The 27189-nt window shown below is 40.5% G+C and overlaps 1 protein-coding gene and 1 pseudogene across 1 annotated transcript in view; both read right to left on the reverse strand.

Moving 5' to 3' along the window:
- Stil (STIL centriolar assembly protein) overlaps nt 1-27189 on the reverse strand; it is a 78087-nt gene that overhangs the window by 42802 nt on the left and 8096 nt on the right. Inside the window, exons 3-11 of the mRNA XM_045150105.1 lie at nt 21767-21874; nt 20136-20248; nt 18276-18463; nt 16774-17021; nt 13063-13146; nt 11437-11523; nt 10510-10660; nt 7005-7114; nt 3533-3647 (exon numbers count right to left, since the gene is read on the reverse strand). Coding sequence (XP_045006040.1) covers nt 3533-3647; nt 7005-7114; nt 10510-10660; nt 11437-11523; nt 13063-13146; nt 16774-17021; nt 18276-18463; nt 20136-20248; nt 21767-21874 — 1204 coding nt within the window. The remainder of the gene's footprint in view (nt 1-3532; nt 3648-7004; nt 7115-10509; nt 10661-11436; nt 11524-13062; nt 13147-16773; nt 17022-18275; nt 18464-20135; nt 20249-21766; nt 21875-27189) is intronic.
- LOC101610545 lies at nt 23468-24982 on the reverse strand (annotated as a pseudogene).

Below are 27189 nucleotides of genomic sequence, written 5' to 3' on the forward strand. Positions count from 1 at the left end.
TCCCCAGGACCCATGTTAGCCAGATGCACAAGGGGGCGCACACATCTGGAGTTCGTTTGCAGTGACTGGAGGCCCTGGTGTGTCCATTCTCTCTCTCTCTCTCCCTGCTATTTCTGTATCTCTCTCAAATAAATAAGTAAATAAAAATAAAATATTTAAAAAAGAAAAAAATCAGGCTGGAGAGATGGCTTAGCAGTTAAGCACTTGCCTGTGAAGCCTATGGACACTGGTTCGAGGCTCGATTCCCTAGGACCCATGTTAGCCAGGTGCAAAGGGAGCGCAAGTGTCTGGAGTTCGTTTGCAGCGGCTAGAGGCCCTGGTGCGCCCATTCTCTCTCCCTCCCTCCCTCCCTCTCTCTCTCTGCCTCTTTCTCTCAAATAAATTTAAAAAAAATGAAAAAAAAATTTTATTTATATGCTTGTGAAAGACAGAAAGAGACACACACAGAGAGAGAGAGAGAGAATATGAATGGGCACACAGGGCCTTTAGCCATTGCAAATAAACTCCATATGCATGTGTCACCTCATGCATCTGGCTTACGTGGGTCCTGGGGAATCTAACCTTAGGTTTCACAGGTAAGTGCCTAAATAGCTAAGCCATCTCTCCAGCCCTATAAGTATTTTTTAGGCATCTACCATATGGCAGACTGTGGGAACACAGCTATGAACAAAACAAACATGTTTGCCTTCAAATACAGCTAAGCATTTCCCAGACTTATTTAAACATAGAATTCCTGGGCTGGAGAGATGGCTTAGTGGTAAAGGCACTTGCCTGATAAGCCTAAGGACCCAGGTTCGATTTCCCAGTACCCACTAAGCCAGATGCACAAGGTAGTGCATGTGGTGTCTGGAGTTTGTGTGCAGTGGCTAGAGGCCCTGGTGTGTCCATTCTTCTCTATCTGCCTATCTCTCTCAAATAAATAAAACAAAATATTAAAAATAAAAACACAATTTCTTTCATTGTAACAGTGATTAGCATTGCTCAGATACAGAACATAAAAATGGAAAACTGTTTCTTTATAGTACTTTTCATCCTCCTGCTGTCAAAAAATATTATCAGGCAGAATGCTTCAAAATAAAAACAAATATAGTAGCAAATGGTAATAAATCTTAAAAACAAGAAAATCTCCAATAAGTACTTCAGAATATTTCTCTACTAACTCAGTTATTTCTTCTACTAATATCAACTAAAACAGATGGAAGAGAATAGATGAAATCTTCCCTGTGGAGAATCTATTGCGGCATGATATCAACATTTTTGTTGTTGTTTTTCAAGGTTAGGGTTCCCAGGTTGACATGGAATTCACTATGTAGTCTCCAGGCGGCCTCAAATGCATAACAATCCTCCTACCTCTGCCTCCTGACTGCCAGGATTAAAGTCATGTCCCACCATGCCCAGTAGAGATGGAAAGAATGGCACACCAGGGCCTCTAGCTGCTGCAAATGAACTCCAGATGCATGCAACACTCTGTGCGTCTGGTTTTACACAGGTACTGGGGAACTGAAGTCAGGTTATTAGGCTTCACAGGCTAGTGCCTTAACTGCTAAGCCATTTCTCCAGTCCAATAATATTGTTTTTAATACTTCTTTTTTTTTTTTTTTAATTTGAGAGAGTACGAGCATGCCATGACTTCATGCCACTGCAAAGGAACTCCAGGCACATATGCCACTTTGTGTAGCATCTTTATATGAGTAACAGGGAATCAAACTCAGGCTAACAGGCTTTGCAAGCAAGTGCCTTTAACTGCTTAGCCATCTCCCCAGTCCAGTTTAATACTAATTTTTAAAACTCTTTCCCACTTCTTTTCCTTACAATTAGGTCAATTAAAGGTAACAAATAATTCTAAAATAACCTATTTATTTAGCAGCAATAAAAAATAACAGGAGGGCTGGAGAGATGGCTTAGCGATAAGGTGCTTGCCTGCGAAGCCTAAGGACCCACATTCCATCTCTCTCCAGATCTCATGTAAGCCAGACACACAAAGGTGAGGCAAGAACAAGGTCACGTGACCACTAGGTAGTGCAGGTGTCTGGCATTCCACTGCAGTGGCTGAAGCCCTGGTGTGCCCATTCTCTTTCTCTGCCTCTTTTTCTGTTTGTCTGTTGCTCTTAAATAAATAAATACAAACAAAACAAGTTAAAAAAAAATGGTTGAGAGCCAGGCATGGTGTTGTGTGCCTTTAATCCCAGTACTCAGGAGGCAGAGGTAGGAGAATCCCTATGAATTCAAGGCCAGCCTAAGACTACATAGTGAATTCTAGGTCATCCTGAGCTAGAGTGAGACTCCCCTACCTGGGGGGGGGGGGGGAATCAAACAGAAAATGACAAGGCCCTAGTTACTGCCCAGCCCACTGCCCACCTGCAGTGTATCTAATAACTATTTTTCCTTAAGAAAATGACAGGGGTTGTTAGCAATTAACCTTTGGATGCAAGTAGAATGTTTGCTCAGAATACAGCAGCAAAAACCAATGTCAAGCCCTGGTGATAGTACAGAATGCTGAGTGCATATGGTTGTTAAAACCACTAGGTTCAGAAGACAAGCCTCCCGAATTAGAATCCCAGCTTCCCTATTTACTAGCTCCTTGATCGTAGACATTAACCAATCTATGCCTCAGTTTTCTTACACTTACGTATATATTAGGACATATGTATGAGCATATGTTTATATTATTACTTAACTATATATTGCTGTGATATACACAAAATTTCTGTAGGGCTGGATAGACAGTTCAGTGGTCAAAGCACTTGCGTGAAGAGCCTAATGACCCAAGTTCAATTCCCCAGTACTCATGTAAAGCCAGATGCACAGAGTGGTGCATACTTCTGGAGTTCATTTGCAGTGGTGTGCCCATTCTCTCCATTTCTCTGCTGAGCAAGGTGGTGCACTCTTTTAATCCCAGTACTTGGGAGGTCAAGGCAGGGGGACTGCTAGGAGTTTGAAGCCACCCTAAGATTACATAGTGAATTCCAGGTCAGCCTGGACTAGAGTGAGACCCTACCTCAAAAAGCCATAAAAAGAAAAAACAAAGTTGATACAATATCATTTTCCACAGGGAGGGTTTCATCTATTCTATTTTAGTTGATTTTAGTAGAAGAAATAACTGAGATAGAGAAATGTTCTGACATTTTTATTGGAGAGTCTCTTGTTATTTAAGATTTATTATCATTTGAAGAGAATCGTATTGGTCCAGAATGAGACCCTACCTGGAAACAAACAAACAAAAACAAAAAGCACACCTTTAATCCCAGCACTGGGAGGCAGAGGAAGGAGGATCACTGCAAGTTTGAAGCCACCCTGAGACTACATAGTTAATTCCAGGTCAGCCTGGGCTAGAGTGAGACCCTACCTCGAAAAACAAAAACAAAAACAAAATCCTGTAAAGAGATACCATTTTATAAATATAGGAGTCCAATGAGAAGTTTTAGGTAGCATTTAAATGCTTTAAGTATTTATTTACCAATATAAAGAGACTAAGTGCTTTAAGTATTCTAGCTGCAAAGATGAATTTATTGAAAGATAAATTGTAAAGTACCTTCTGACTCACTGGGTGAGGATTAGGAATTGGTCTTGGAGAAAAATCCTCATCTTCAACACCAGAGTCATGTTCATTTATTGGCATTTTCCTAGGAGACAACTTTGGGGATGACCTAAGGAGTAAAATGGGAGGTAAGAAAAACCTTCAACAGTATGGACTGTCTCTTCCTTTTTAAAATTCAGTGAAGACCTTTAATTCAGCATTTGACAACCAGGTGAGCGTTAGGTTATCAGGAAAACTAATCTGCTCAGACTGGCACTTCCACAGCTATTTGATCTGCCTGACTAAGGCAAATTAAGCTCTCTATGGGTAGATGAGACAGTAAATCAGTCACTGAGCACCTTCTGGTCGACTACACTAATAAATGTACAAATATATAATTTAGTGATTGTCATGTAAAGATACAGATTTAATCTGAAATACACCCCACATGCTCAGGATTTGAACAATTGGTCTCCAGCCTATGCCACACCATTTCTCTCTCATGTGGATACATTTACCTATGGACATAAGCATACAACACATGACATGGAAGCGCAGGAAAACAACACCAGCAACAGGGAAGGAGGGATGAAAGAGTAATATGGGGAGTTGCAAAGGGGCAAAATACATATGCATCCACTTGTCAGAATGAGGGGTTGGGGAGAAGGTTCATCAGCTCAGCATGCTTGCTGTTGCAAGCTTAAGAACCTCAGTGTGATGCCTAGCACCCACATAAAGCCAAGCATGGGCTAGGGAGATGGCTCAGAGGTTAACGGTACTTATTTGCAGAACCTACCAAACAGGTTCAATTCCCCAGTACCCATGTAAAAAAAATCATGTAAAATCATGGGGCTGGAGTGATGGCTTAGCAGTTAAGCGCTTGCCTGTGAAGCCTAAGGACCCTGGTTTGAGGCTTGATTCCCCAGGACCCACGTTAGCCAAATGCACAAGGGGGTGCATGCGTCTGGAGTTCGTTTGCAGTGGCTGGAGGCTCTGGTGCACCCATTCTCTCTCTCTCTCTCTCTCTCTCTCTTTCTCTCTGACTCCTTCTCTTACTGTCTGTCACTCTCAAACAAATAAACAAAAATACCAAAAAGAAAATTTTTTTTTAAAAAAAACATGTAAAATCAGATGCACAAAGTGGAATTTGTATGCAGGGACAGGAGCCCTGGAGCACCCACACGCTCTCTCAAATAAATATTTTTTTTGAAAATGGCTAGAGAGACAGCTTAGCGGTTAAGGTACTTGCCTGCAAAGCCTAAGGTCCCAGGTTTGATTCCTCAGAACCCATGTAAGCCAGATGCACATGGTGGTATATGTGTCTGGAGGCCCTGGAGTTCCCATTCTCTCTCTCACAAATAAATAAAAATTATATAATCTCCAAGTATGGCCATCCCTGGCTGTAACTCAAGTGTGAAGTGAGTGGAGGACAGAAGCAGAGACAGGAGAATTGCTGAGATTTGCAGGTGAGCCAATCTGACGAACAGCAATAGAGGAAAACTCATGATGCTTTCCTCTGGCATCCATGTGTATAAATGGGGTATGTCTTGCACGCGTACGTGCATATGCACAAACACACACATATACCATGCATAATACACTCTACAGAATCCATTAATTTGCATGTTAACTAAAAAAAAATAAGCAAAATGAGGAAAAGTGGGTGTGGTGGTGTTCACTTAGGAAGCAAAGGTTCAAGGTCATCCTCAGCTACATATTGTGCTTGAGGCTAGCCTAGTTACAACAGATACTATTTCAAAACAAACTAACAAATAAATGAAAGTCAGACCAAAACAGACAAGTCATCCACTAGGATGAATTGAAAATAAAATAGTTTCTAACTGAAAAGTCAATGGGTAAATGTGGGCTGAAGAGATGGCTCAGAGGTTAACGTGCTTGCCTACAAAGCCTAAAGACCCCAGTTCGGTTCCCTGGTACCCACAGAAAACCAAATGTACAAAATAGCATGTGTCTGGAGTTCGACTGCAGTGGCTAGAGGCCCTGGTGCACCCTTATTCATTCTCTCTCCTTCTCTCCTCTGCTATCTCTGTAAATAAATTTCAAAAAGGGATGGAGAGATGGTTTATCAGTTAAAATGCTTGCCAGCAAAGCCAAAGGGCCCAGGTTCAATTCCCCAGTACCCATGTAATGCTGGATGCACAAGGTGGTACATGCGTCTTGAGTTTGTTCGCAGTGTCTGGAGGCCCTGGCGTGCCCATGCTCTCTTCTTATCTGCCTCTTTTTCAAATAAATAAACAAACTAAATTTAAAAACCTTTTAAAAAAAAAGGTTAAGTAACATGCTTTTAAAAAGTAGTATTTGAGTTGGGCATGGTGGCGCATGCTTTTAATCCCAGCACTCAGGAGGCAGAGGTAGGAGGATTACCATGAGTTCAAGGCCACCCTGAGTATACAGAGTGAATTCCAGGATAGTCTGGGCTACAGTGAGACCCTTCCTTGAAAAACTGGAAAAAAAAAAAGTACTATTTGACGGCAGCTTTGAACTGAGTACATCAAATTAACAAACCTCTCAAATAATCTAGACAACACTGACCAGTTCATCACTGGCTCATTTGACTATGAATTCCATGGGTGCGTGCATCTGTCCGATATGCCCCTGTATCCCTAGCCCTGAGCATGTTACCTAACACAGCAGAATAAATGAAAATTAGGGAGGGAGGTCAGGTTGCCTAGGCCACAGTACCATATTTAGTTACACTTTGTAAAACATTATTCTAGATGTTTCCAGGGAAGCATTTTTTATGAGATTTGCATTTAACTCAACTGAATGTCTTAACAGGGAAACACTGACCTCCCTAGAGGCAGAAGGAATTCTGCCAGGAGATGACCTATGTCCTCAAATGCAATTATAACCTGGGTCTTCAGTCTACCAGCCTACCCTGCAGATTTCTGCCAAACCTCCATAATTATAGCCCCTCAAAATAACCATCTCATTTTGTACATACATTTTTCTATGGAGAACTCTTGATGAACGTGAGACAGCATCTTCTTTTCCACAACAGGATATAATGACACAAGTCACAAGCCCTAATTTGATATTCTCCAAGTACATTTGTTTGATACTTTTTAAACAAACAATTTCTTTTTTAGGTAGAAGGGTTATAATTATACTAGTTTATCTGATAGACCCAGACTTGAAACTACAAGGAAGGGAAGAACAAATACAAAGCACCAAACAAAAAAAGAATGCTACTTCCTAAGCAAAATCTTTTCTTGATAGATACTGTTTGGTTTCTTTATATAATAAATCAAATTAAACGAAAAACATATTCAAGTTGTCATTTCAAGAAAAGTACGATCCAAGTTTCCAGTGAATGTGAAGGAATGCAATAAGAGAATATATACCTATGGTATGTAAGAATTACAAGTAGCTTTGTTAGAAATAACTTGAGTTATTAAAACTACTCAATAAAAACGAGTGAGTATAGTAAAGAAAATGTGCATGATAATAAGAGGTATTTTCCTACCTCTTAAATGGAAGAATCTTAGAGACTTTGCCAAAACACTCTGCCTCTGCATCTGGACTCGCAGCACTCAGTTCAAAATGGACTGGGTTTCTGTCAGTTGGCTCAACATTCTGAAATTAAGAAGGTGATACTTTGAAATCTGACTTAAACAAAATACCACAGAATTCTATTTAAATGAAAAGTAGCTCTGAAACACTGATAGGGGAGAATACTTCAGGTAGCTGTAACCCTCTTTTATAAAATGTACAGTTCCCTGTTTTGTGAGAATGAAAACCTAACCCCCTTTACTATATAATTTAGTAATCATGGATTCAGTGAATGTAACAATTATAAACTGAAACTATCATAAAATAGACGATACATATATCTAAAGTGAGACTAAATTATTAGATCTCATTTCAGATGACTATAATTAAAATATATAAACTTGGGGGCTGGAGAGATGGCTCACTGCTGAAGGTTCTTGTCTACAAAGCCTAAGGACCACAGTTCAATTCCCTAATACCCATGTAAAGTCAGATGCACAAAGTGGCACAAGCATCTAGAGTCTGTGTGCACCTGCTGGAGGCCCTGGCACATCCATTCTCTCTGTCTCTCTTCTCTCTCTCTCTGCTTGCAAATAAATAAAGTATTAAAATATATAGATACAGACACTTAACCATGCACTTATACAACCTATAATAAATAAAAAGAAAATACTAAAATAAGACGAGTAGAACTATAGATTATTTAGAGGCCTTCATGCTTGCAAAGAAAGCACTCTTAACCACTGAGCAATCTCTCTGGTCTTCCTGAAACTTATATTATTTGTTATATCCTCGAATCAGTATTTCTAGTAAAAAAAATAAATTACACATTTGTAACACTGCTCATGAAACCTAGAATGATCAGTTGTTTTTCTAAAAAGTAGTCTTTAACATCTCTATCACATTCTCCAAGGCTCAGGGTCCATTACAGAAGGGGTGGTAAAAAGCCAAAGGTAGGGTAGGACTGCTTACAATGCTGTCTTCCAGACACAAATGGGCCTTGATATTCATGACCTGACAGTGTCTGATACTTCCTACAGAAGACCTTCATAATAGGAGAAAAAGATGATGATGTAAAAATAGAAGAGAGACTAATTGGAAAGAAGAAAGGATTCAATAGAGGATGGATTTGGGAGGGGGAAGACGGGTGGTATGTTGGGAGGGAATTGTCATGGTTGATTGTCTATACTTATAGAAGTTGTCAATAAGATTTTAAAAAACATTTTATATTTGTATATATTTGAGAGAGAGAATAAAAGAGGAAGATAGAAAAAGATTGGGTGCACCAGGGTTTCTAGTCACTGCAAACGAACTCCAGACACATGCACCACCTTATGCATCTGGCTTACATGGGTACTGGGGAATAGAACCTGGGTCCTTAGTCTAAGCCAACTCTCTAGCCCAATAAAAAGTTTTTTTTTTTTTTAAAAGTCTTTTAAGCCAAGATTTGCAGTCTCAGTTACAAAAGTTGACAAAGAAGGATTATTTGCATTTACCAGTTTGAAGCCAGCCTTGGCAGCATAGTGAAATAGCCCTTCCATCTCAAAAAAATTGAGTTAAGCTAAATTTAAGTTTATTTTATATATAATGCCACTTATAGTTTCAAAGACCCATTTTTTTCTGTTATGACCAGCTAGATACATTTTATTAAACACAATACCAATTTATTCCAATCCCTAAAATTACATTATACAAATACTAACTTTAAGTGTGAAAGCTTTTTTTTTTTTTTTTTTTTTTTTTTCTGAGGTAGGGTTTCACTCTTGCTCAGGCTGACCTGGAATTCACTATGTAGTCTCAGGGTGGCCTTGAACTCATGGGGATCCTCCTACCTCTGCCTCCTGAGTGCTGGGATTAAAGGTGTGCGCCACCACGCCTGGTTTAAGTGTGAAAACTTTTTTTTTACATATGCACAAGTACAGTGTGTGTTTGTGTGTGTGGTGTATACAGATGCATGGGCCCACTGAGTGTGCATGCACAAGCCAGTTAGGGTCAGAGTTTTTTGGTTTTTTTTTTTTACTAATTCTGGAGTTTGAAGATTTTGTGGGATCCAGCAATCCAGTCCCGTGGTCTCTCCACAGGACTGGGATTACAGGCCGGCACACGATCACACCCAAGTTTTAATGTAGGCCCTGGAGAGTTGACCTAGGCCATCTAGGCACCCTTATGCTTTCATGCTTGTGTGGGAAGCATTCTTAGCCACTAACTCATCTCTCTAGCCTTCCTAAAACTTTGGTATATTGTCATATCCTTGGGAGTGAGGGAGGCAGTCTGGGGGTTGGAGAGATAGCTTAACAATTAAGGCACTTGCCTACAAAACCTAAGAACCCAGGTTTGATTCACCAGTACCCATATAAGCCATATGCATATGGAGTTCATTTGCAGTAGGTAGAGGCCCTGACATGCCCATTCTCTCTATCCGCCTCTTTCTCTCTCTCAATAAGTAAATAAATAAATAAAAAGTCAGGCCGGTTATGCTGGTGTACACCTTTAATCCTAGCACTAGGGAGGCAGAGGTAGGATGCTGTGAGTTTGAGGCTAGCCTGGGATTACAGAATGAGTTCCATGTCAGCTTGGGCTACAATAAAACTACACCTTGGGGGAAAAAAAGGGCAGGGCAAAGAAACATGAAATTAATTCTCAACAGTATAGAATGTATACACAATGTATAAACTACTGACACAAAGATGAGAAAAATAAGGTCAATCTTCATTGTCACCTTGACTAGGTTGATTCACCTAGAGACCGACGCACACCTCTGGGTATGTCAGTGAGGGGCTTCCAGAGGATTAACTGAGGGGGAAGAGACTCTCCCTGAATGTGGGTGGCACCATTCCATGGGCGGGAGCCCAGACAAATAAACTGGCAGGGGGAGGAGGTCAGGGGATCGGCAGAGCGCTTGCATTCACTATTTCTCTCTTCTCCTGTCAGCATGAGGTAAGTGGCTCTCCTCACCACCAGCCCCTAATACCACCATGTTCTAACCAGGCATGTGGGCCAGCCAACCATGGACTGAATGCTCTGAAATTAGGAGCCAAAAAATAATCTTTCCTTCCTAGTTTAAATCAGATATTTTGGTCATTGCAATGAGAGATACTAATATCCATGGGCACAAGGTATTCTACAGTAACATTTGATAGTCTTATCATAACTTAGTTTTAGAGATATGGACTAAGATTTACTAGGCAAAACTTAACCACAAATTAATAAAACTAACACTCAGTAAAAATGATTATAAACAAATAATAGTTTGAATTGCTATTTTAAAAGGTAAAGACTTAAGTTTAATAAAATCTAATCACACCAGGCATCATGGTACATACCTTTAATCCCAGAACTCCATCAGCAGAGGTAGGAGAAACACTGGGAGTTCATGGCTAGCTTGGGACTACAGAATGAGTTCCAGGTCAGCCTGGGCTAGAGTAAGACCCTACCTAGAAAAATCCAAACAAAACAAAAACAAAAACCTAACCACTTACCTTGTAAAGATGTAATGTTTCCTTGCTGGTTAGTAACTGAAACTGAAGGTCAGACATCCTGCCATCACAAGGGAGGCATTCATAAAATTCAGGCTCCTTATGTGTCAAAGAATAGAGAACTATGATGAAATTTCCAGATTCTGAAAAGACCCTGGACCAAACAAACGAACAAACAAAAAAGTCATTTAATTAAAATTTAATGATGATAACGAGATTACACCACCTTAAGGTCTTATAGTCTAGCCCTACTTGGCTTCATCTTCCTCTACTTCCTCCCTGATGATGTGACTCTGGACCCCTGCTCCTGCTGTGCTCTCCCCACCATGACAGACCCCCACCCACTGGAACCGGAACTGAATTAAACCCCTTTATTTCCATAAGCTGCTTCTCCTCAAGCATTTTGTCCCCACAATGACACAGTAACTGAAATACCTCCCATAGCCAGGAGTATGGGCTACTGCTTGTAATCACAGCACTTGGAAAATTGGGCCAGGAAGATTTCCTTGCGTTCAAGGCCAGTGTGGGCTATGTAGTAAGTTCAAGGCCAATCTGTGCTACGGAATGAGGCCTTGTCTCAAAAATCGAAGGAAATAAAATGGCCTTCCATTTCCCTCTCTGGGCTCATCCCTTACACCCCTGACCTTCTCCCTAGCAAAGCTAATGCTTCAGTAGCTTCTTGAGACACACAGTGATCTTTCATGTAGGGCCTTTGCCTTTGCACTTTATTACTCTGCCTAGAGCACTGCCCCACATGGCTACATGGCTTGCTCCTTTGTTCCTTAGTCCCATTTTATATAAATCTTATTCTAGGTAGTTATGTAAGTCTTAAGGTACTATATATTGTTAAAATGCTAAAAGCATTATAAATTTTAAATGAGACCAATAAGCTATGAACAGGGGAAAGATAAAAGATAAAATAGCACTTGCCTTTCATGAACAAAAGAACTGAACATGTATCTCAAGCAGCAGGCCCATACCTGAGGGCTATAGATATGTATAATTCCAGACACCCAACTAAAAGAAAAAGAAATTAAAACTAGACATCCTGGCAGATACACATGATCCCAGTACCTGGGATGGGAGATCTTCTCTCAAAACAAACAAATACAAAACTAAAAACAGCTATCTACAGTTATTTAAGATGAACTTCTTTTGTCAATATTGTATATCTATATTTCAGAGGTAAAAGCAGTGTCAGAATGAATGAGCTTGTGCTGGGAATAATGGGCTGTATTAGAGGATGATGGCCTAAAACCACTCTATGGAGTTACTGGGATTAAGGTCTGTAACAGATATGAGTAGCCCCAAATACAGAAGATTCTTAGGACATACATATGTTCTCATTAACTTTGTGCATACCACCGCGTTCACAAAATCCCCTTCCTTATTAATCCTCTGTTCTACCACCCAACTACGGTCTACCTCAACTTTTCTTACGTGAGAAAATGCCCTCTGTTGCTTCTTTCTTACAAATACTAATAGTGTACAGTCCATAGTAAATCATATGCTTCATTATGGCTTATTTTTCTATGTGTGAATATCTTATTACCTAACATGAAAAGCACCCTATAAATACTGAATGAATACAAAATTCTGAATGCCTATCATTAACCACTAACTCTTAACATAGAGCCATTAACAACTAAAGGGAATTTCAGTAAAACTGCCTGGCAAGAGATTTTAAGCTGTGTTATTCTGAGCCCTGGGTTCTTCATGGTATCTTAAGGTAAAGGAGAAGCAAGAGAAGATTGAAGAAATAGGGCTCTATGCTTTTAACTAGAAGCATTCAATTTTATCTGTTTTATATATACTAGACTTCTTCCAAAGACTAGGCAAAATTTAATTTGGCTGATTCTTTATTAAAATAAGAAAACATAGCCAGGTGCACTCGGGAGGCAGAGGTAGAAGGATCATTGTGAGTTGAAGGCCAGCCTGGGTCTACAGAGGATGTTGCAAGTCAGCCTGGCCTAAAGTGATACCCTACCTTAAAAAAAAATTGTTGCTGTTAAAAGAAAAGGAGCTAGGCGTGGTGGTACATACCTTTAATCCCAGCACTTAGGAGGCAGAACTAGGAAATCACCACTGAGTTCAAGGTCACCCTGAGACTACATAGTGAATTCCAGGTCAGCCTGGAATAGATTGAGACCCTACCTTGAAAAACAAAAAATAATAATAATAATAATAATAAATAAATAAATAAAAAGAGAGATAGAGAGAAAAAAAAGAAAAAGAAAATTTAGCCAGGCATGGTGGCACATGCCTTTAATCCCAGCACTCGGGAAGCAGAGGTAGGAAGATTGTCATGAGTTTGAGGCCACCCTGAGACTATATAGTGAATTCCAAGTCAGCCTGGGCTGAGTGAGACCCTACTTTGAAAATCCAAAAAAAAGAAAAAAAAAAAAAGGGAGGAAGACTTAAGTACCACCAGCTTTTGTGGTTTTATAAAATAGTCCAAGTTTAGATTCTACATACTCATAACTGAATCATATGCTTATCATATACATCTGGATGCACATTTGGCTGAAAAGTTTTCATAAGTAGTACAATACTCACATTCCCACTAATGGTAGAGAAGAAACCTTGGGATCAGATTCCAGTAAAAGTAACAACTTGCGTGTTTCATCCATGGTAAGATATCTAAATAGAAGACACTTATATAAAGATAATCTGAGTATGTACTTTTTTAGAAAGAGTTTTATTAAAAATATTGTTATTCATTGATGAGAAAATGGGCATACCAGGGTCTCTTGCTGCTGTAAACAAACTCAAGAGACATGTACTACTTTGTGTATCTGGCTTTATGTGGATACAAGGGAACTGAACCTGGACTGGTAGGCTTTGCAAGCAAGTACCTTTAACTGCTGAGCCATCTCCACAGCCCAAGTATGTACTTTTTACCTAATAAAAGATAACGTGAGTCATGAAGCATATTTTAGGTAGAGAATATGATTGAAATGAACACTGTCTTAGACTCTATAAACAGAAGACTAGTAAGAAGAAATTAAACAGATTTAATATTTAAAAATTTATAATCCACTAAAATGGTCATTAAAAATTATATACTTTTGGGCTGGGTAGATAACTCAGTTGGTAAAGTGCTTGCCTTGCAAGTATGAAGACCTAGAGTTCAATCTCTAGAACCTATGTAAAATGCCAAGTGTGGTGGCACAAGCCTGTAATCCCAGCACTGGGGAGGCAGAGGCTGGAAGATCTCTGGCCACCCAGTCCAGACTAATCAGTGAGCTCCACACCAATTAGGAATCTTCTCTCTGAAAGAAATGAGCTGAGTACCTCAGGATAACATCTCAGGTTGTTCTCTGGCCACTACATACATGCATATCTGTATACACGTATATACCCATAAACATACAAACACACATATGAAAAAATAAATAAAATTACAAATTTTAAAAAGTATTTTAGTAGTCAACATTACTTACAATTTACTTATTAAAATATTTTTATTCATAAGCCGGGCATGGGAGGTAGCCTACGCCTTTAATCCCAGCACTTGGGAGGGAGAAGTAGGAGGATTGCCATGAGTTCGAGGCCACCCTGAGACTCCATAGTGAATTCCAGGTCAGCCTGGGCTCTAGCTCTTGTCTCATTCTATGAGACTCTACCTTGGAAAAAAAAATTATCTGCATACACACACATATATATATGTACATATATATGTACACATACAGATACATACATACACTTATTTATTAGAGATGGGGAGGGAGAAAACAAGCACACCAAGGCCTCTAGCCACTGCAAACAAACTCCAGATACATTGTGCCACCATGTGTATTTGGCTTAGGTAGGTTCTGGGGAACTGAACTTAGGTCCTTAGGCTTCACAGGCAAGCGCCTTAACTGGCTAAGCCATCTCTCCAGCCTACAACTTATTTTTATCAAGAGAGTTCACACTAAAGCAGACAATTTCCAAACCAGTTAAGTTGCACTGTCATTGGAAGTGTTCAAGTATCCAGATGCCTTGAAAAGACTGTAACAAATGTGACTTCTTACTGAAGAAGGCTGCAGTGGGGGAGGCATAATCAATCCTCTCAGTATCACATTCCTCCAACCACTGTCAAAGAATATAATAAAACTCAAAAAGCTCAGGTCTTACATGGGTCCTGGGGAACTGAACTGGAATCTTTTGGCTTTGCAGGCAAACATCTTAACCACTAAGCCATCCCTCCAGCCCCCAGACCTGAGCTTTTTGAGTTTTATTATTATATATATGTACATGTACAGATACACACATACACTTTGACCCACATATCCTAAGAAACTAAGGGCAAGGCAGCTGGAGAGGGGTCTCCTCCAAGTGTGTAAGGGAGCTCCACTCTGAAGTGGTTGACAACCTGTTAAGAGTACTACCAAATTTTCATTTCTCTCTTCCTCTATCTGCAGTGATCATTACTTACATTTAAAACTACACATTAGCAGGGCAGTGTGGCATACACCTTTAATCCCAGCACTTGGGAGGCAGAGGTAGGAGGATTGCCATGAGTTCGAGGGCACCCTGAGACTCCATAGTGAATTCCAGGTCAGCCTGGGCTAGAGTGAGACCCTACCTCATAAAACAAAAAAAACTATACATTAGCTGGGCGTGGAGGCACGTACCTTTAATGCTAGCACTGGGGAGAAGAAGGTAAGAGGACTGCTATCAGTTTGAGGCCAGCCTGAGACTACATAGTGAATTCCAGGTCAGCCTGGGCCAGACCCTACCTCAAAAAAAAAAAAAAAAAAAAAAAAAAACACCAAAAAACCCAAAAACTTGCTGGAGAGATAGCTCAGTGGTTAAGGCATTCACCTGAAAAGCCTAAGACCCAGGTTCAACTCACCAGTACCCACATAAAGATGCACAAGGTGGTGCATGCATCTGTTATTCATTTGCAGTGGCTAGAGGCCCTAGTGTGCCCAATCTTTCTTTCTGTCTGCCTGCCTCTCTCTCAATCTCAAACAAACAAATCAAAGCCTGCCATTCTAAATAAATTCTCCTTGTAGATTCAAAGTCAGATTAGGGTATTAGAAAAAAGCAGGGCTGAGAAGATAGTTCAGTGGTTAAAGGTGCTTGCTTGTAAAAGCCTGCCACCCTGAGTTCAATTCCCATGCCATATACATAAGCTAGAAGTAAAAAGTGGTACAACCATCTGGTGTTCATTTGCAAGAGGCCTCGCACACCCACTGTGGTGGTTTGATTCCAGTGTCCACCATAAACTTAGGTGTTCTGAATGCTAGGTTCCCAGCTGATGGAAATTTGAGAATTAATGCCTCCTGGAGGGAGTGTATTGTTGGAGGCAGGCTTATGGATATTACAGGCAGTTTCCCCTTGCCAGTTTTTGACACACTCCCCTGTTGCTACTGTCTACCTCATGCTGACCAGGGGGTGATGCCCACCCTCTGCTCATGCCATTGTTTTCCCCTGCCATCATGGAGCTTCCCCTTGAAACTATTAAGCCAAAATAAACCCTTTTTACCCAACCAAACCTGACTGCAACACCCATGCACACACACAATTGATTAAAAGGAAAACAGAAAGCAAAGAAAGGAAGTAGCCTAAAGCCAGGCAAAACATGACAGGAAAAATAATGCATCACTTCTCCCCATCAATCAATGTTTTTGTTTTAGAGTAGTGCTGGGGAAGACCCCCACCACTGAGCCACATTCCCAGACCCACAGTCAATTTTAATATAATTAACACCAGGTTTTTGTAGGGTGATGGGCTCAACTCTTATTTAATAAAAACGAGCTGGATTTTATTTCAACAATAGAGTAAGCTCAGCATGCATGAGAGCCTGGGCTCAATCTATAACACCAAGAACTTAAGTCATTTGTTTTAACCTTCCCTGGATATTGATCAAATTGCCAAATCTCTGATAGGTAAACTGATTAAAGAGTTATTTCAGAGCCAGGTGTGGTGGCATATGCCTTTATTCCCAGCACTTAGCAGGCAGAGGCAGGAGGACTACTGTGAGTTTGAGGCCAACCTGAGACTACACAGTGAATTCCAGGTCAGCCTGGGTTACAGGGAGACCCTACCTCAAAAAAAAAAGCCAAAAAACCAAAAACCCAATGATGGAGAGTGGAGATTCAAAGGGTAAAGTGAGGGACAGGAGGGAGGGAATTACCATGGGATATTGTTTACAATTATGGAAGTTGTCAATAAAAAATTATTTTAAAAAAGTTGTTTCATATTATGTGGATATTCTAGAAAATATATTAATGCAACCAATATTTATGAGTGTAGATTTATATATACTTTACTTACCCATATTTATAGGTCCCTTGAACTTGAGAAAGATTCAGATTACTGATCAAGTTTCGCGCTAGAGCTGTTGGAATAATGGGGATAGGCTTCACAGGTGCACATTTGAAAGTATGTGCTGGAGTTACTGCTGCCCAGTGCAAGTCAATATCCATGCTGTCCAAACTCTCCCTGGAAGTGACATGGACTCTTAAGGAAAGCAGCTTTCCACAGTCCAAGGAGTCTTTGCTACATACGTGGTGCTGTACAGCCTGAAGAATCAATATCATAAAATTATTTTAAACTGTTGTAACATTTCTATCTCAAAAGCTTATTTAATACTGGTACAAGACCAGATGTGGTGGCACATGCCTTAAGTCCAGACACATGTGCTCCCTTGTGCATCTGGCTTATGTGGGTCCTGGGGAATTGAACAGGGGTCCTTAGGCTTAGTGGTTAAGGTGTTTGCCTGCAAAGCCTAAGGACCCTGGTTTGATTTGCAGGCAAACACCTTAACTGCTAAGTCATTTCCCCAGCCCAATACTTCATTATTTATTTGAAAGAGAGAGACAGAGAGAGAAAAATGGGCATGCCAAGGCCTGTACCTACTGCAAGTGAACTCTAGACACATGTGCCATCATGTGCATCTGGCCTATGTGGGTACTGGAAATCAAAGCTGGGTTGGCTTCACAGGCAAGTGCCTTAACTGCTAAGCCATCTCTCCCACCCTCAATACTTGGTCTTTAAAAATTATTTGTTTGTTTTTGTTTTTAATTTATTTTATTTGAGAGCAACAGACAGAGAAAGAAGCAGAGAGAGAGAGAGAGAGAGAATAGGTGCATAGGACCTCCCGCCACTACAAACTGCAGGTGCACGCACCACCTTGTTCATCTGGCTAACGTGGGTCCTGGGGAATCAAGCCTCAAACCAGGGTCCTTAAGCTTCACAGGCAAGCACTAAACAGCTAAGCCATTTCTTCAGCCCTAAAAATTATTTTTATTTTATTTTATTTATTTACAAGCAGAAAGACAGAGAAGACACACGGGGGTGAGGGGGCACAGGGAGAAAGAGAGAGAATGGGTGCACGCCAGGGCCTCCAGCCACTGCAAACAAATTCCAGAAGCATGCACCAAAGATGAATGTGCCATCTTGAGCATCTGGCACTATGTGAGTACTAGGGAGATTCAGGGTCATCAGGCTTTGCAGGAAGTGCTTTAACTGCTGAGCCATCTCTCCAGGCCTATGTCTATTATTTTAATAAACTTATTTTTAAGATGTATTAATGGGGCTGGAGAGAAGGCTCAGCAGTTAAAGTACTTGCCTAAAAGCCTAACGACCAGGATTCAATTCCCCAGTACCCATGTAAAGCCAGATGCACAAAGTGGTTTATGTATCTGGAGTTCATCTGCAGCAGCTAGAGGCCCTGGCACACATATTCTCTCACTCCCTCCCTCTGTTAAAAAAAAAATACTATACACAGTATGAGTCTATGTGGAATTAAGAATTAAGTTATCAGTGAATCTTACCTCAAAAGCTGAACTAATATCATATAAACTGTGTCCTGTCGTTTCTCGCGAACACAGCCCCTGTGTCTGAACAGTGCAGGGAATCACAAAGTCCCCAGGAAGAGAAGCAGTGGGGGCTCTTTCCAGGCATTCAGATACTGACCGGCCAGGGTCAAAGCGATCTACTGTCACTGCCACTCCTTCTTCATCTGTTGAACAAAAAAAATCACCAGTTAGGTACCATGCTAATTAAAACATAAAACTATCAAGTCAAACTACATTTTGGTAAAATCCTTTGTTCACACAGGAGTATACTAAAATCTTACATTAATAAGTGACCTGAAAAAAAAAAGTTGAGAGGGAATTACCATGGGATATATTTTATAATCATGGAAAATGTTAATAAAAATTAAAAAAAAAAAAAAAGTTGAGTGTGGTGGTACACACCTTCAATCCCAGCACCAGGGAAGCAGAGGTAGGAGGACTACCATGAGTTCGAGACCACCCTGAGACAGCATAGTAAACAGGTCAGCCTGAGCTACAGTGAAACCCTACCTTAAAAAAAAATTAAAGCTGGGTGTGGTGGCACACGCCTTTAATCCCAGCACTTGGGAGGCAGAGGTAGGAGGATTGCCGTGAGTTCAAGGCCACCCTGAGAATGCAGAGTGAATTCCAGGTCAGCCTGAGCTAGAGTGAGACCCCCACCTTGAAAAACAAAAAAATAAAAAATAAAAATTAAGAGCCAGGTGTGGTGGCACATGCCTTTAATCCCAGAACTCAGGAGGCAGAGGTAGGAAGATCACTGTGAGTTCGAGGCCACCTGAGACTACATAGTGAATTCCAGGTCAGCCTGGACTACAGCAAGACTCTACCTCAAAATAAATAAATAAATAAATAAATAAATAAATAATGAGTACACAGAAATAATAAAATGATCTGCTTATATATTTACCCACCTGACTATACTATGAATTCTGTGATGAGAAGTTTTATTCATCTTCATACTCTTGGTATATAGTAAAGAGAATTCACATAAAACATAATACAATATACATTCTATACAATATACATTCTATTATAGTCATACAGTATTTTTTTAAAAAGGAAGAAAGGAAAAGGAAAGAGAGAGAGAGAGAAAAGACGGGGGCTGGACAGACAGCTTAGTGGTTAAGATGCTTCCCTGTGAAGCCTAAGAATTCACGTTCGCATCTTCAGGACCCATGTAGCCACATGCACAGTTATGCAAAGTGTTCTATGTTGCACAAGTGCACAAGAGGGCACAAGCGACTGGAGTTCACACTGGCTAGAGTGCCTGGTGTGCCCATTCTCTCTCTCTCCTTCTCTGACTCTTTCTCTCTCTGTCTCACTCTCAAAATAAATTTTAAAAGGGAAGGGGTGGCTGGAGAGATGGTTTAGCAGTTAAGGCACTTGCCTGTGAAGCCCAAGGACTCAGATTAGATTCCTCAGTACCCACACAAGCCAGATGCACAAAGTGGCACATGTGTCTGAAGTTCGTTTACAATGGCTAGAGGCCTGGCACTCCTATTCATTCTCATTCTCTCTCTCTCTCTCTTTCCCCTCTCAAATAAATAAATAAAACTTGAAGAAGAAAAAAAGAAAATAAAGGAAAAAGAGATGGAGAAATGGCTTAGAGGTTAAGGCACTTGCCTGAGAAGCCTAAGAACCCATGTTTGGCTCCCCAGGTCCCACGTAAGCCGGATGGACAAGGTGACACAAGCACAAAGGTCGCATGTGCGCACAAGGTGGCACAAGAGTCTGCAGTACAATGGCAGTGGCTGGAGACCCTGATGTGCCAATTCTTTCTCTCTTTCTCTCATAAAAAATATAACATAACAAAATAAAATAAAATAAATGTATTACCTTCATCCACAGTAAGAGAACCAAGTAGAAAGCTTGGCACATTGTTTTTACTCTGCTTAGCATGACGATAAGCAAGTCGGATGGCCTTTTCAGTCACCACAAGCTTTGGTTTTCTGAAAAATAACAGAAGTCTTCTCTGCAGTGGTGAATTTAATGTCCTAAAAAATCCTCACGATGAAATGCTGCTTAAAATGTAACATACACTTTTTAAAATCTACACAAAGATTGTTATCAGGTCAAAGGCAGGGAACAGAAGGTACCTGGAAACCAAACCACATGGCAATAAACTGACAGAGAAGCTATAATTTTACCCCAGACACTTGCCTAACTTTATCCGGACCACAAACTGACAAACTATGAGGCTGTAAGCTTTTGTAAATTACATCTGATTGGAATAACAATATTCACTTGTTTATATAGTATTTATAAATTCCAGTAACAGCATCACTGAATAAAATAATATAAATATATATATATATATATATATATAATTAAAATGTTTAAAGAAATATAAGAAAACTGAAATATGTGCAAGGAACAAGATGCTAGAAACAAAGACCAGATTTGAATGAAAGATGCATTCAGAACTTTACTTACAGAAGCAAAACTCATGATCAATTAATTAAAGTTTCAAGGATATAGTCAACTGGGGACAGGTACACAAGTGTTTATTATTCTATAAACTACACATATACATTATAAACTTTTTTCAAATATATAATTTAGATACCTTGACATTTACAAAAACCTAACTGGAGCTAGGAGCATGACTCAATGTTACAATGCTTGCCTAGCACACACAGGACCCTGGGTTTGATGCTCATCCCACCAAAACAAAACATCACAACTAAGGAGAAAATTAATAGACATGAAAAGCAAAGACACTGGACATGGTGGCACACGCCTTTAATCCCAGCACTTGAGAGGCAGAAGTAGGAGGATCACCCTGAATACAAGGCCACCCTGAGACTATATAGTGTATTCCAGGTCTGTCTGGGCTAGAGTGAGATCCTACCTCTAAAAAACAAAACAATTAATTAATTAAGAAAAGCAAAGGCAACATGCTAGAAAACACATTTTCAGTACTCACTATATTCTACCTCTCATTTGAATGCCTACAAATCAAGCACTTGTTTGCAGAATATTTTAACTATAAAATTAAGATTATTATCAAAAGCACAAGGAAAAGATTTAAGAAGCAGATGGACTTTTTGCCTGACAGCAACTTTTAGTGGAAAAGTAAAGAAAAATGCATGTAAGTTGAACATCCTATACCTGAAATGCCCAAGACCAGTGTTTCAGATTTTGGAATATTTGCATAGACATAATTTTAGGGATGGGACCCAAATCTAATCATGAATCTCAACTATGTTTTATATATACTTTGAATACATAGTCTTAGGCAATTGTGTACAATTCTATGTTGTACACATTCGTTTTGACTAGGCATACTTTTACACACATGGAATTTAGCATGTGTGGCATCATGTTGGCACTCAAAGTTTCAGACTTTGCAGCATGTAAAATTTTGGACTTAGGCCAGCTCAATCAGTAATCAGTCACAGTGACCCTTATACAATTCATTATGGTTTATGTTGACACTGGTTTGATTTGAAAAGAACATTTTATACCTGTAGTGACTGAGATGCAAGTAGATGAAATCTCCAAGTGGCACTGGGTTCCAGAGCGCTAACTTTGATGGAGGAAAGTGGAAAGGTACCATCTTGCTTGAAGCAAACCTTCAAAAATAAATTAAAATTGAAAGTGGGGGGGGGGAGTTAACATGGGATTTTTTTTATAGTCATGGAAAATGCTAATAAAAATTTTAAAAAAATTAAAATTGAAGTATCCTTATAGATAATTATGCATCACTTAACGGCTAAAACGTTAGGCCTGAGGAGATAGCTCAGCTGTTAAAAGGTACTTGCTTGCAAAGCTTGATGGCCTGGTATTATTCCCCAGCACCATGTAAAGCCAGATGCAAAATGGTGTGTGCTTCTGAGATCCCACCACCAGTGAAAAAGGAAGAGCCAGGAGAATCCTAAACTTCAGGCCCAGCTAACCCAACATTTGTTTATAGTTTGGCAGCTGCAAGAGACCCCATCTCTGACCTGTACATATATGCCATGTCATGTGCACCCATATACACACGTACACACAAGTAAATAAAGATAATTTTTTAAAAGTTAATATATTTTTAAAAATAAACTAAAAATCAAAAAGATTTGAGGGCTGGAGAGATGGCTTAGCGGTTAAGTGCTTGCCTGTGAAGCCTAAGGACCTCGGTTCGAGGCTCGGTTCCCCAGGTCCCACGTTAGCCAGATGCACAAGGGGGCGCATGCGTCTGGAGTTCGTTTGCAGAGGCTGGAAGCCCTGGCATGCCCATTCTCTCTCTCTCCCTCTATCTGTCTTTCTCTCTGTGTCTGTCGCTCTCAAATAAATAAATTAATTTTAAAAAAATTCAAAAAAAAAAAAAAAGATTTGAGCTGAGGAGATTGTTCAGTGGTTAAAGGCACTTGCTTACAAAGCCTGCTGGCCAGGGTTCAATTCCCAGTACCCATGTATAGCCAGATGCACAAAGTGCCACATGCATGTGGAGTGTTTGGGTTTTTTGTTTTGTCATCCAGTAAGCTACATTTACTCATTGGGCACATTATATACACAAGAGGGAGAATGGGGCAGATAGAAACTTGCAAATTAAATATATACACTAAGTTTATTATTAATTCTAACTGAGAAGTATAAAATTTGCATGTTACACTTTATAGTGAAATTGGGTGGCTGCCTAAAGGAAAATAAGTTTCACATATACTCCAATAAAAATGTAGAAAATAGGGCTGGAGAGATGGCTTGGCAGTTAAGGTGCTTGCCTGCAAAGCCTAATGATCAGTGTTCAGTTTTCCAGTACCTACATAAAGCCAGATGCACAGGGTGTTATATATATGTTGAATACGTCTGTGGTGACTGGAGGCCCTGGTACGCCTATTTTCTTTCCCTCTCTCTCTCCCCCTCCCTTCCTCTATGCTTTGAAATAAATTTTAAAATGTGAAAAACTTGTTCTTAACATCATGGAATTTCCCTAACATGGGTTGACAAAATGCCCATACAGCAGCCACTCTTAGGACACCTAAATATTTCTCCTCAACGATTACTTGAGTAGTAATATTTGGACTTCATTGCTGAGAAATTCATGGTCAACAACTATGTAGACAGTTTTTCCATGAAACATCACAGCGTTTGTACTCAGTCCATTTATTCATTAAAATACACCTTATTTCCAATCTAACTCACTACCAGGTTCTCTCAACACTACTTATATGTCTTCTGTCCAATCATCTTATTTGATCATCTTCAATTTTTCTAATTTCATTGTTTTAGACAATTTATAGTTTCACAACTTGCTTTTAACCTCTTCTTAACTTCTGCAATTTCAAAGTTTTTTTTTTTTGGGAAGCTTCTAATTTTCTATGGTTTTCACTTCAAGTTCTGCAAATTCTGTTTCATGCTTATAAGCTCCTACTGTTACCTAAGATGTTGTTAATAATTGTTGCATCATTGCTGTTGGGTCTTCTTTTTTCCAATTTAATTTAACTTATTTAATCAATTTGAAGATAAAGCAACAGATAGTGAGATAGACTGGGTAGGCCAAGGCCTGCAGCCACTGAAAAAGAACTCCAGACACATGCACCACCTTATGTATTTGGATTATGTGAGTACTAGGGAATCAAACCTGGGCCCTTAGGCTTTGCAAGCAAGTGCCTTAATGGCTAAGCCATCTCTCCTGCCCCTGCTGTTGGGTCTTAAAATCTTGTTTCAGGGCTGGAGAGATGGCTTAGCGGTTAAGCGCTTGCCTGTGAAGCCTAAGGACCCTGGTTCGAGGCTCAGTTCCCCAGGTCCCACATTAGCCAGATGCACAAGGGGGAGCACGCGTCTGGAGTTCGTTTGCAGAGGCTGGAAGCCCTGGCGCGCCCATTCTCGCTCTCCCTCTGTCTGTCTTTCTCTCTGTGTCTGTCGCTCTCAAATAAATAAATAAAAAATTTTTTAAAAAAATCTTGTTTCATCACAGAATTTGAAATTACTGTCTTTGCCAGGCGTGGTGGTGCATGCCTTTAATCCCAGCACTAGAGAATGCAGAGGTAGGAGAATCACCATGAGTTCGAGGCCACCCTGAGACTACATAATGAATTCCAGGTCAGCCTGGGCTAGAGCGAGACCCTACCTCAAAAATCAAACAAAAAACACCAAAAAAAATCACTGTCTTTCCCCCCAGCATGGCATTGGTGTCTGATTGGAACAGCTTTAATAAATGATAAGAGATAACAGGTCTTTCATTAGGGTCAATGAGAAATTTTTTAAATATTTTATTTATTTATTGGAGAGAGAGGCAGGTAGATAGAATGGGTGAACCAGGGCCTCCAGCCACTGCAAACTAACTCCAGATGCATGGGCCACCTTGTCCATTGGCTTATGTGGGTTCTGGGATATTGAACCTGGAACCTTAAGCTTCCCAGGCAAATGCCTTAATTGCTAAACCATCTTTTCAGCCTCAGTGAAAAAATATCTTCATAATTATTTCATATTTACCCCACTCTGTTTCAGTAATTTCATATGAAGGCTTAATACAACTGTTAAGGAACTGCCATAACTTTCATGTTATATAAACTGGATTTTCTTTACTTATGCTGACATAGCCTTATTTCTGTATGATTTTACATACTGATGGGTATGGCTATTTTCTCTTTGCTTTCCAAAATAGCTATTTTCCAAAACTGGTTAAGGATAAGGACAGTAACTCCCTTTACTCTCCCACGGCAATCAGGCCAGAATTCAGCCATTCTCTGGAACATACCATCCCAAGGAAAGAGTTCTAGCCAGTGGGGTCACAGATCCCCTCAGAGCTCCCGCTCATCTTGTGAGCCTTGTGGAGACTTTCAGGCTGAAGGAGAGTGTGTCACCCAGCTCACAGCTAGGCCATCAACACCACGCCAAGCAGATGCATTTGGAGTTGGTGTGCAGCAGCAAGCAGCCCTAGCATGCCCATAACACTCATTCCCTTCTTCCTTCTCAAATAAATAAAAAATAGTTTAAAAAAAAACTAAAAAATTATAAATGAAAAAGCTAAATACTAAATAAGTAAAGTGGAGGCTGGTTGGGAAATACAAGGCAAGGGGAGAGATACAAGCAGAAAGATGAAAAAAAGACCTTGTGAATTAACTGTTTAAGTCTGAAACCTAGCTTCAAAATTTTCTAATTAAAAAAAAAAATAGGGGCTGGAGAGGTGGCTTAGCTGTTAAGTGCTTGCATGTGAAGCCTAAGGACCCTGGTTGGAGGCTCGATTCCCCAGGACCCACGTTAGCCAGATGCACAAGGGGGCGCGTCTGGAGTTTGTTTGCAGTGGCTGGAGGCCCTGGCGCACCCATTCTCTCTCTTTATCTGCCTCTTTCTCTGTCTGTCACTCTCAAATAAATAAAAATAAAAATAAATAGGGCTGGGGAAATGGCTTAGCAGTTAAGGCATTTGTCTGTGAAGCCTAAGGATGCCAGTTCAATTCCCCAGGACCCACGTAAGCCAGACGCACCAGGGGGCGCATGCGTCTGGAGTTCGTTTGCAGTGGCTGGTGGCCCTGGCATGCCCATTTTCTTTTTCTCTGCCTCTTCCCCTCTCTCTCTAATAAACAATATTTAAAAAAATAGAAGCTGGATGTGGTGATGCATGCTTTTCTCAGCACTCAGGAGGCAGAGAAGGATCACTGTGAGTTCAAGGTCACCCTGAGACTACATACTGAATTCCAGGCCAGCTTAGGCTAAAGTGACACAATACCTCAAACCCCTTCCCCCTCCATCGAAAAAAGAAAAAGAAAACATTGTTTTAAAAAAGAAGGGGCCAGCTGGGCATGGTGGTGCACACCTTTAATCCCAGCACTCAGGAGGCAGAAATAGGAGGATCGCAGTGAGTTTGAGGCCATCCTGAGACTCCATAGTGAATTACAGGTCAGCCAGAGCTAGAATGAGATCTTACCTCAAAAAAAAAAGGGGGGGGGGCACTGCAAGTCTTAAATTTTGCCAGCCAGACCAAATGAGCCAACAAGTGCAATAGTGGCACATCATCATGGTGGAAACCAACTGCCCTCTAATTGGACTGGAGACCCACTCCATGGGAAGGAATACATTCCTGACACTGAAAACCTACAACAGGGGTAGTCATAAGCCCTAGGGGTATAACATCTGTTGCTATCTGGCTAAATGTATATACTATGCTTATCAAACTGCCAAGTAAGTACTTCTTTTAATGTTCATACTCATATATTAATGTTACTCTCACTTTTGGTAGAATATCTTCTCTTTTTAGAAGGCAGTAACCTTGGGATGACTCAGAAGGCATCATGGTGCTAGAAAGAAGTGACAGGAATGCTCAGCACTGCAATATCTCTATCACACCTTCCAAGACTCAGGGTCTATTGTGGAAGAAGTGGCAAAAAGAATATAAGAGGCAAAGGAAGGTAGGACTCCTAACAACGTGCTCCCCCCAGACACAGAATGGCCTGGATATCCATGACCTCACAGTGCCTGACACTTCCTACACAAGACCATCATAATCGGAGGAAAAGATCATGACATCAAAATAAGAGAGACTGGCCAGGCATGGTGGCACACGCCTTTAATCCCAGCACTCGGGAGGCAGAGGTAGGAGGATCGCCATGAGTTCGAGGCCACCCTGAGACTACAGAGTTAATTCCAGGTCAGCCTGGACCAGAGTGAGACCCTACCTTGAAAAACCAAAAAAAATAAGAGAGACTGATTAAGAGGGGGAGGGGATATGATGAAGAATGGAGTTTCAAAGCGGAAAGTGGGGGGAGGGAGGGCCTTACCATGGGACAATGTTTACAATCATGGAAGTTGTTAATTAAAAAAAAGAGGGGGGGGGCAGAGAGATGGCTCAGAGGTTAAAGACACTTGTCTGCAAACCTTAACATCATCTAGGGTTCAATCCCCCAGTACCCATGTACGTACTGCCAGAAAGAAACACAAAGTGGCGCATATGCATCTGGAGTTTG

The sequence above is a fragment of the Jaculus jaculus genome, chromosome 5 (assembly GCF_020740685.1).
Source record: "Jaculus jaculus isolate mJacJac1 chromosome 5, mJacJac1.mat.Y.cur, whole genome shotgun sequence".
Lineage (NCBI taxonomy): Eukaryota > Metazoa > Chordata > Mammalia > Rodentia > Dipodidae > Jaculus > Jaculus jaculus.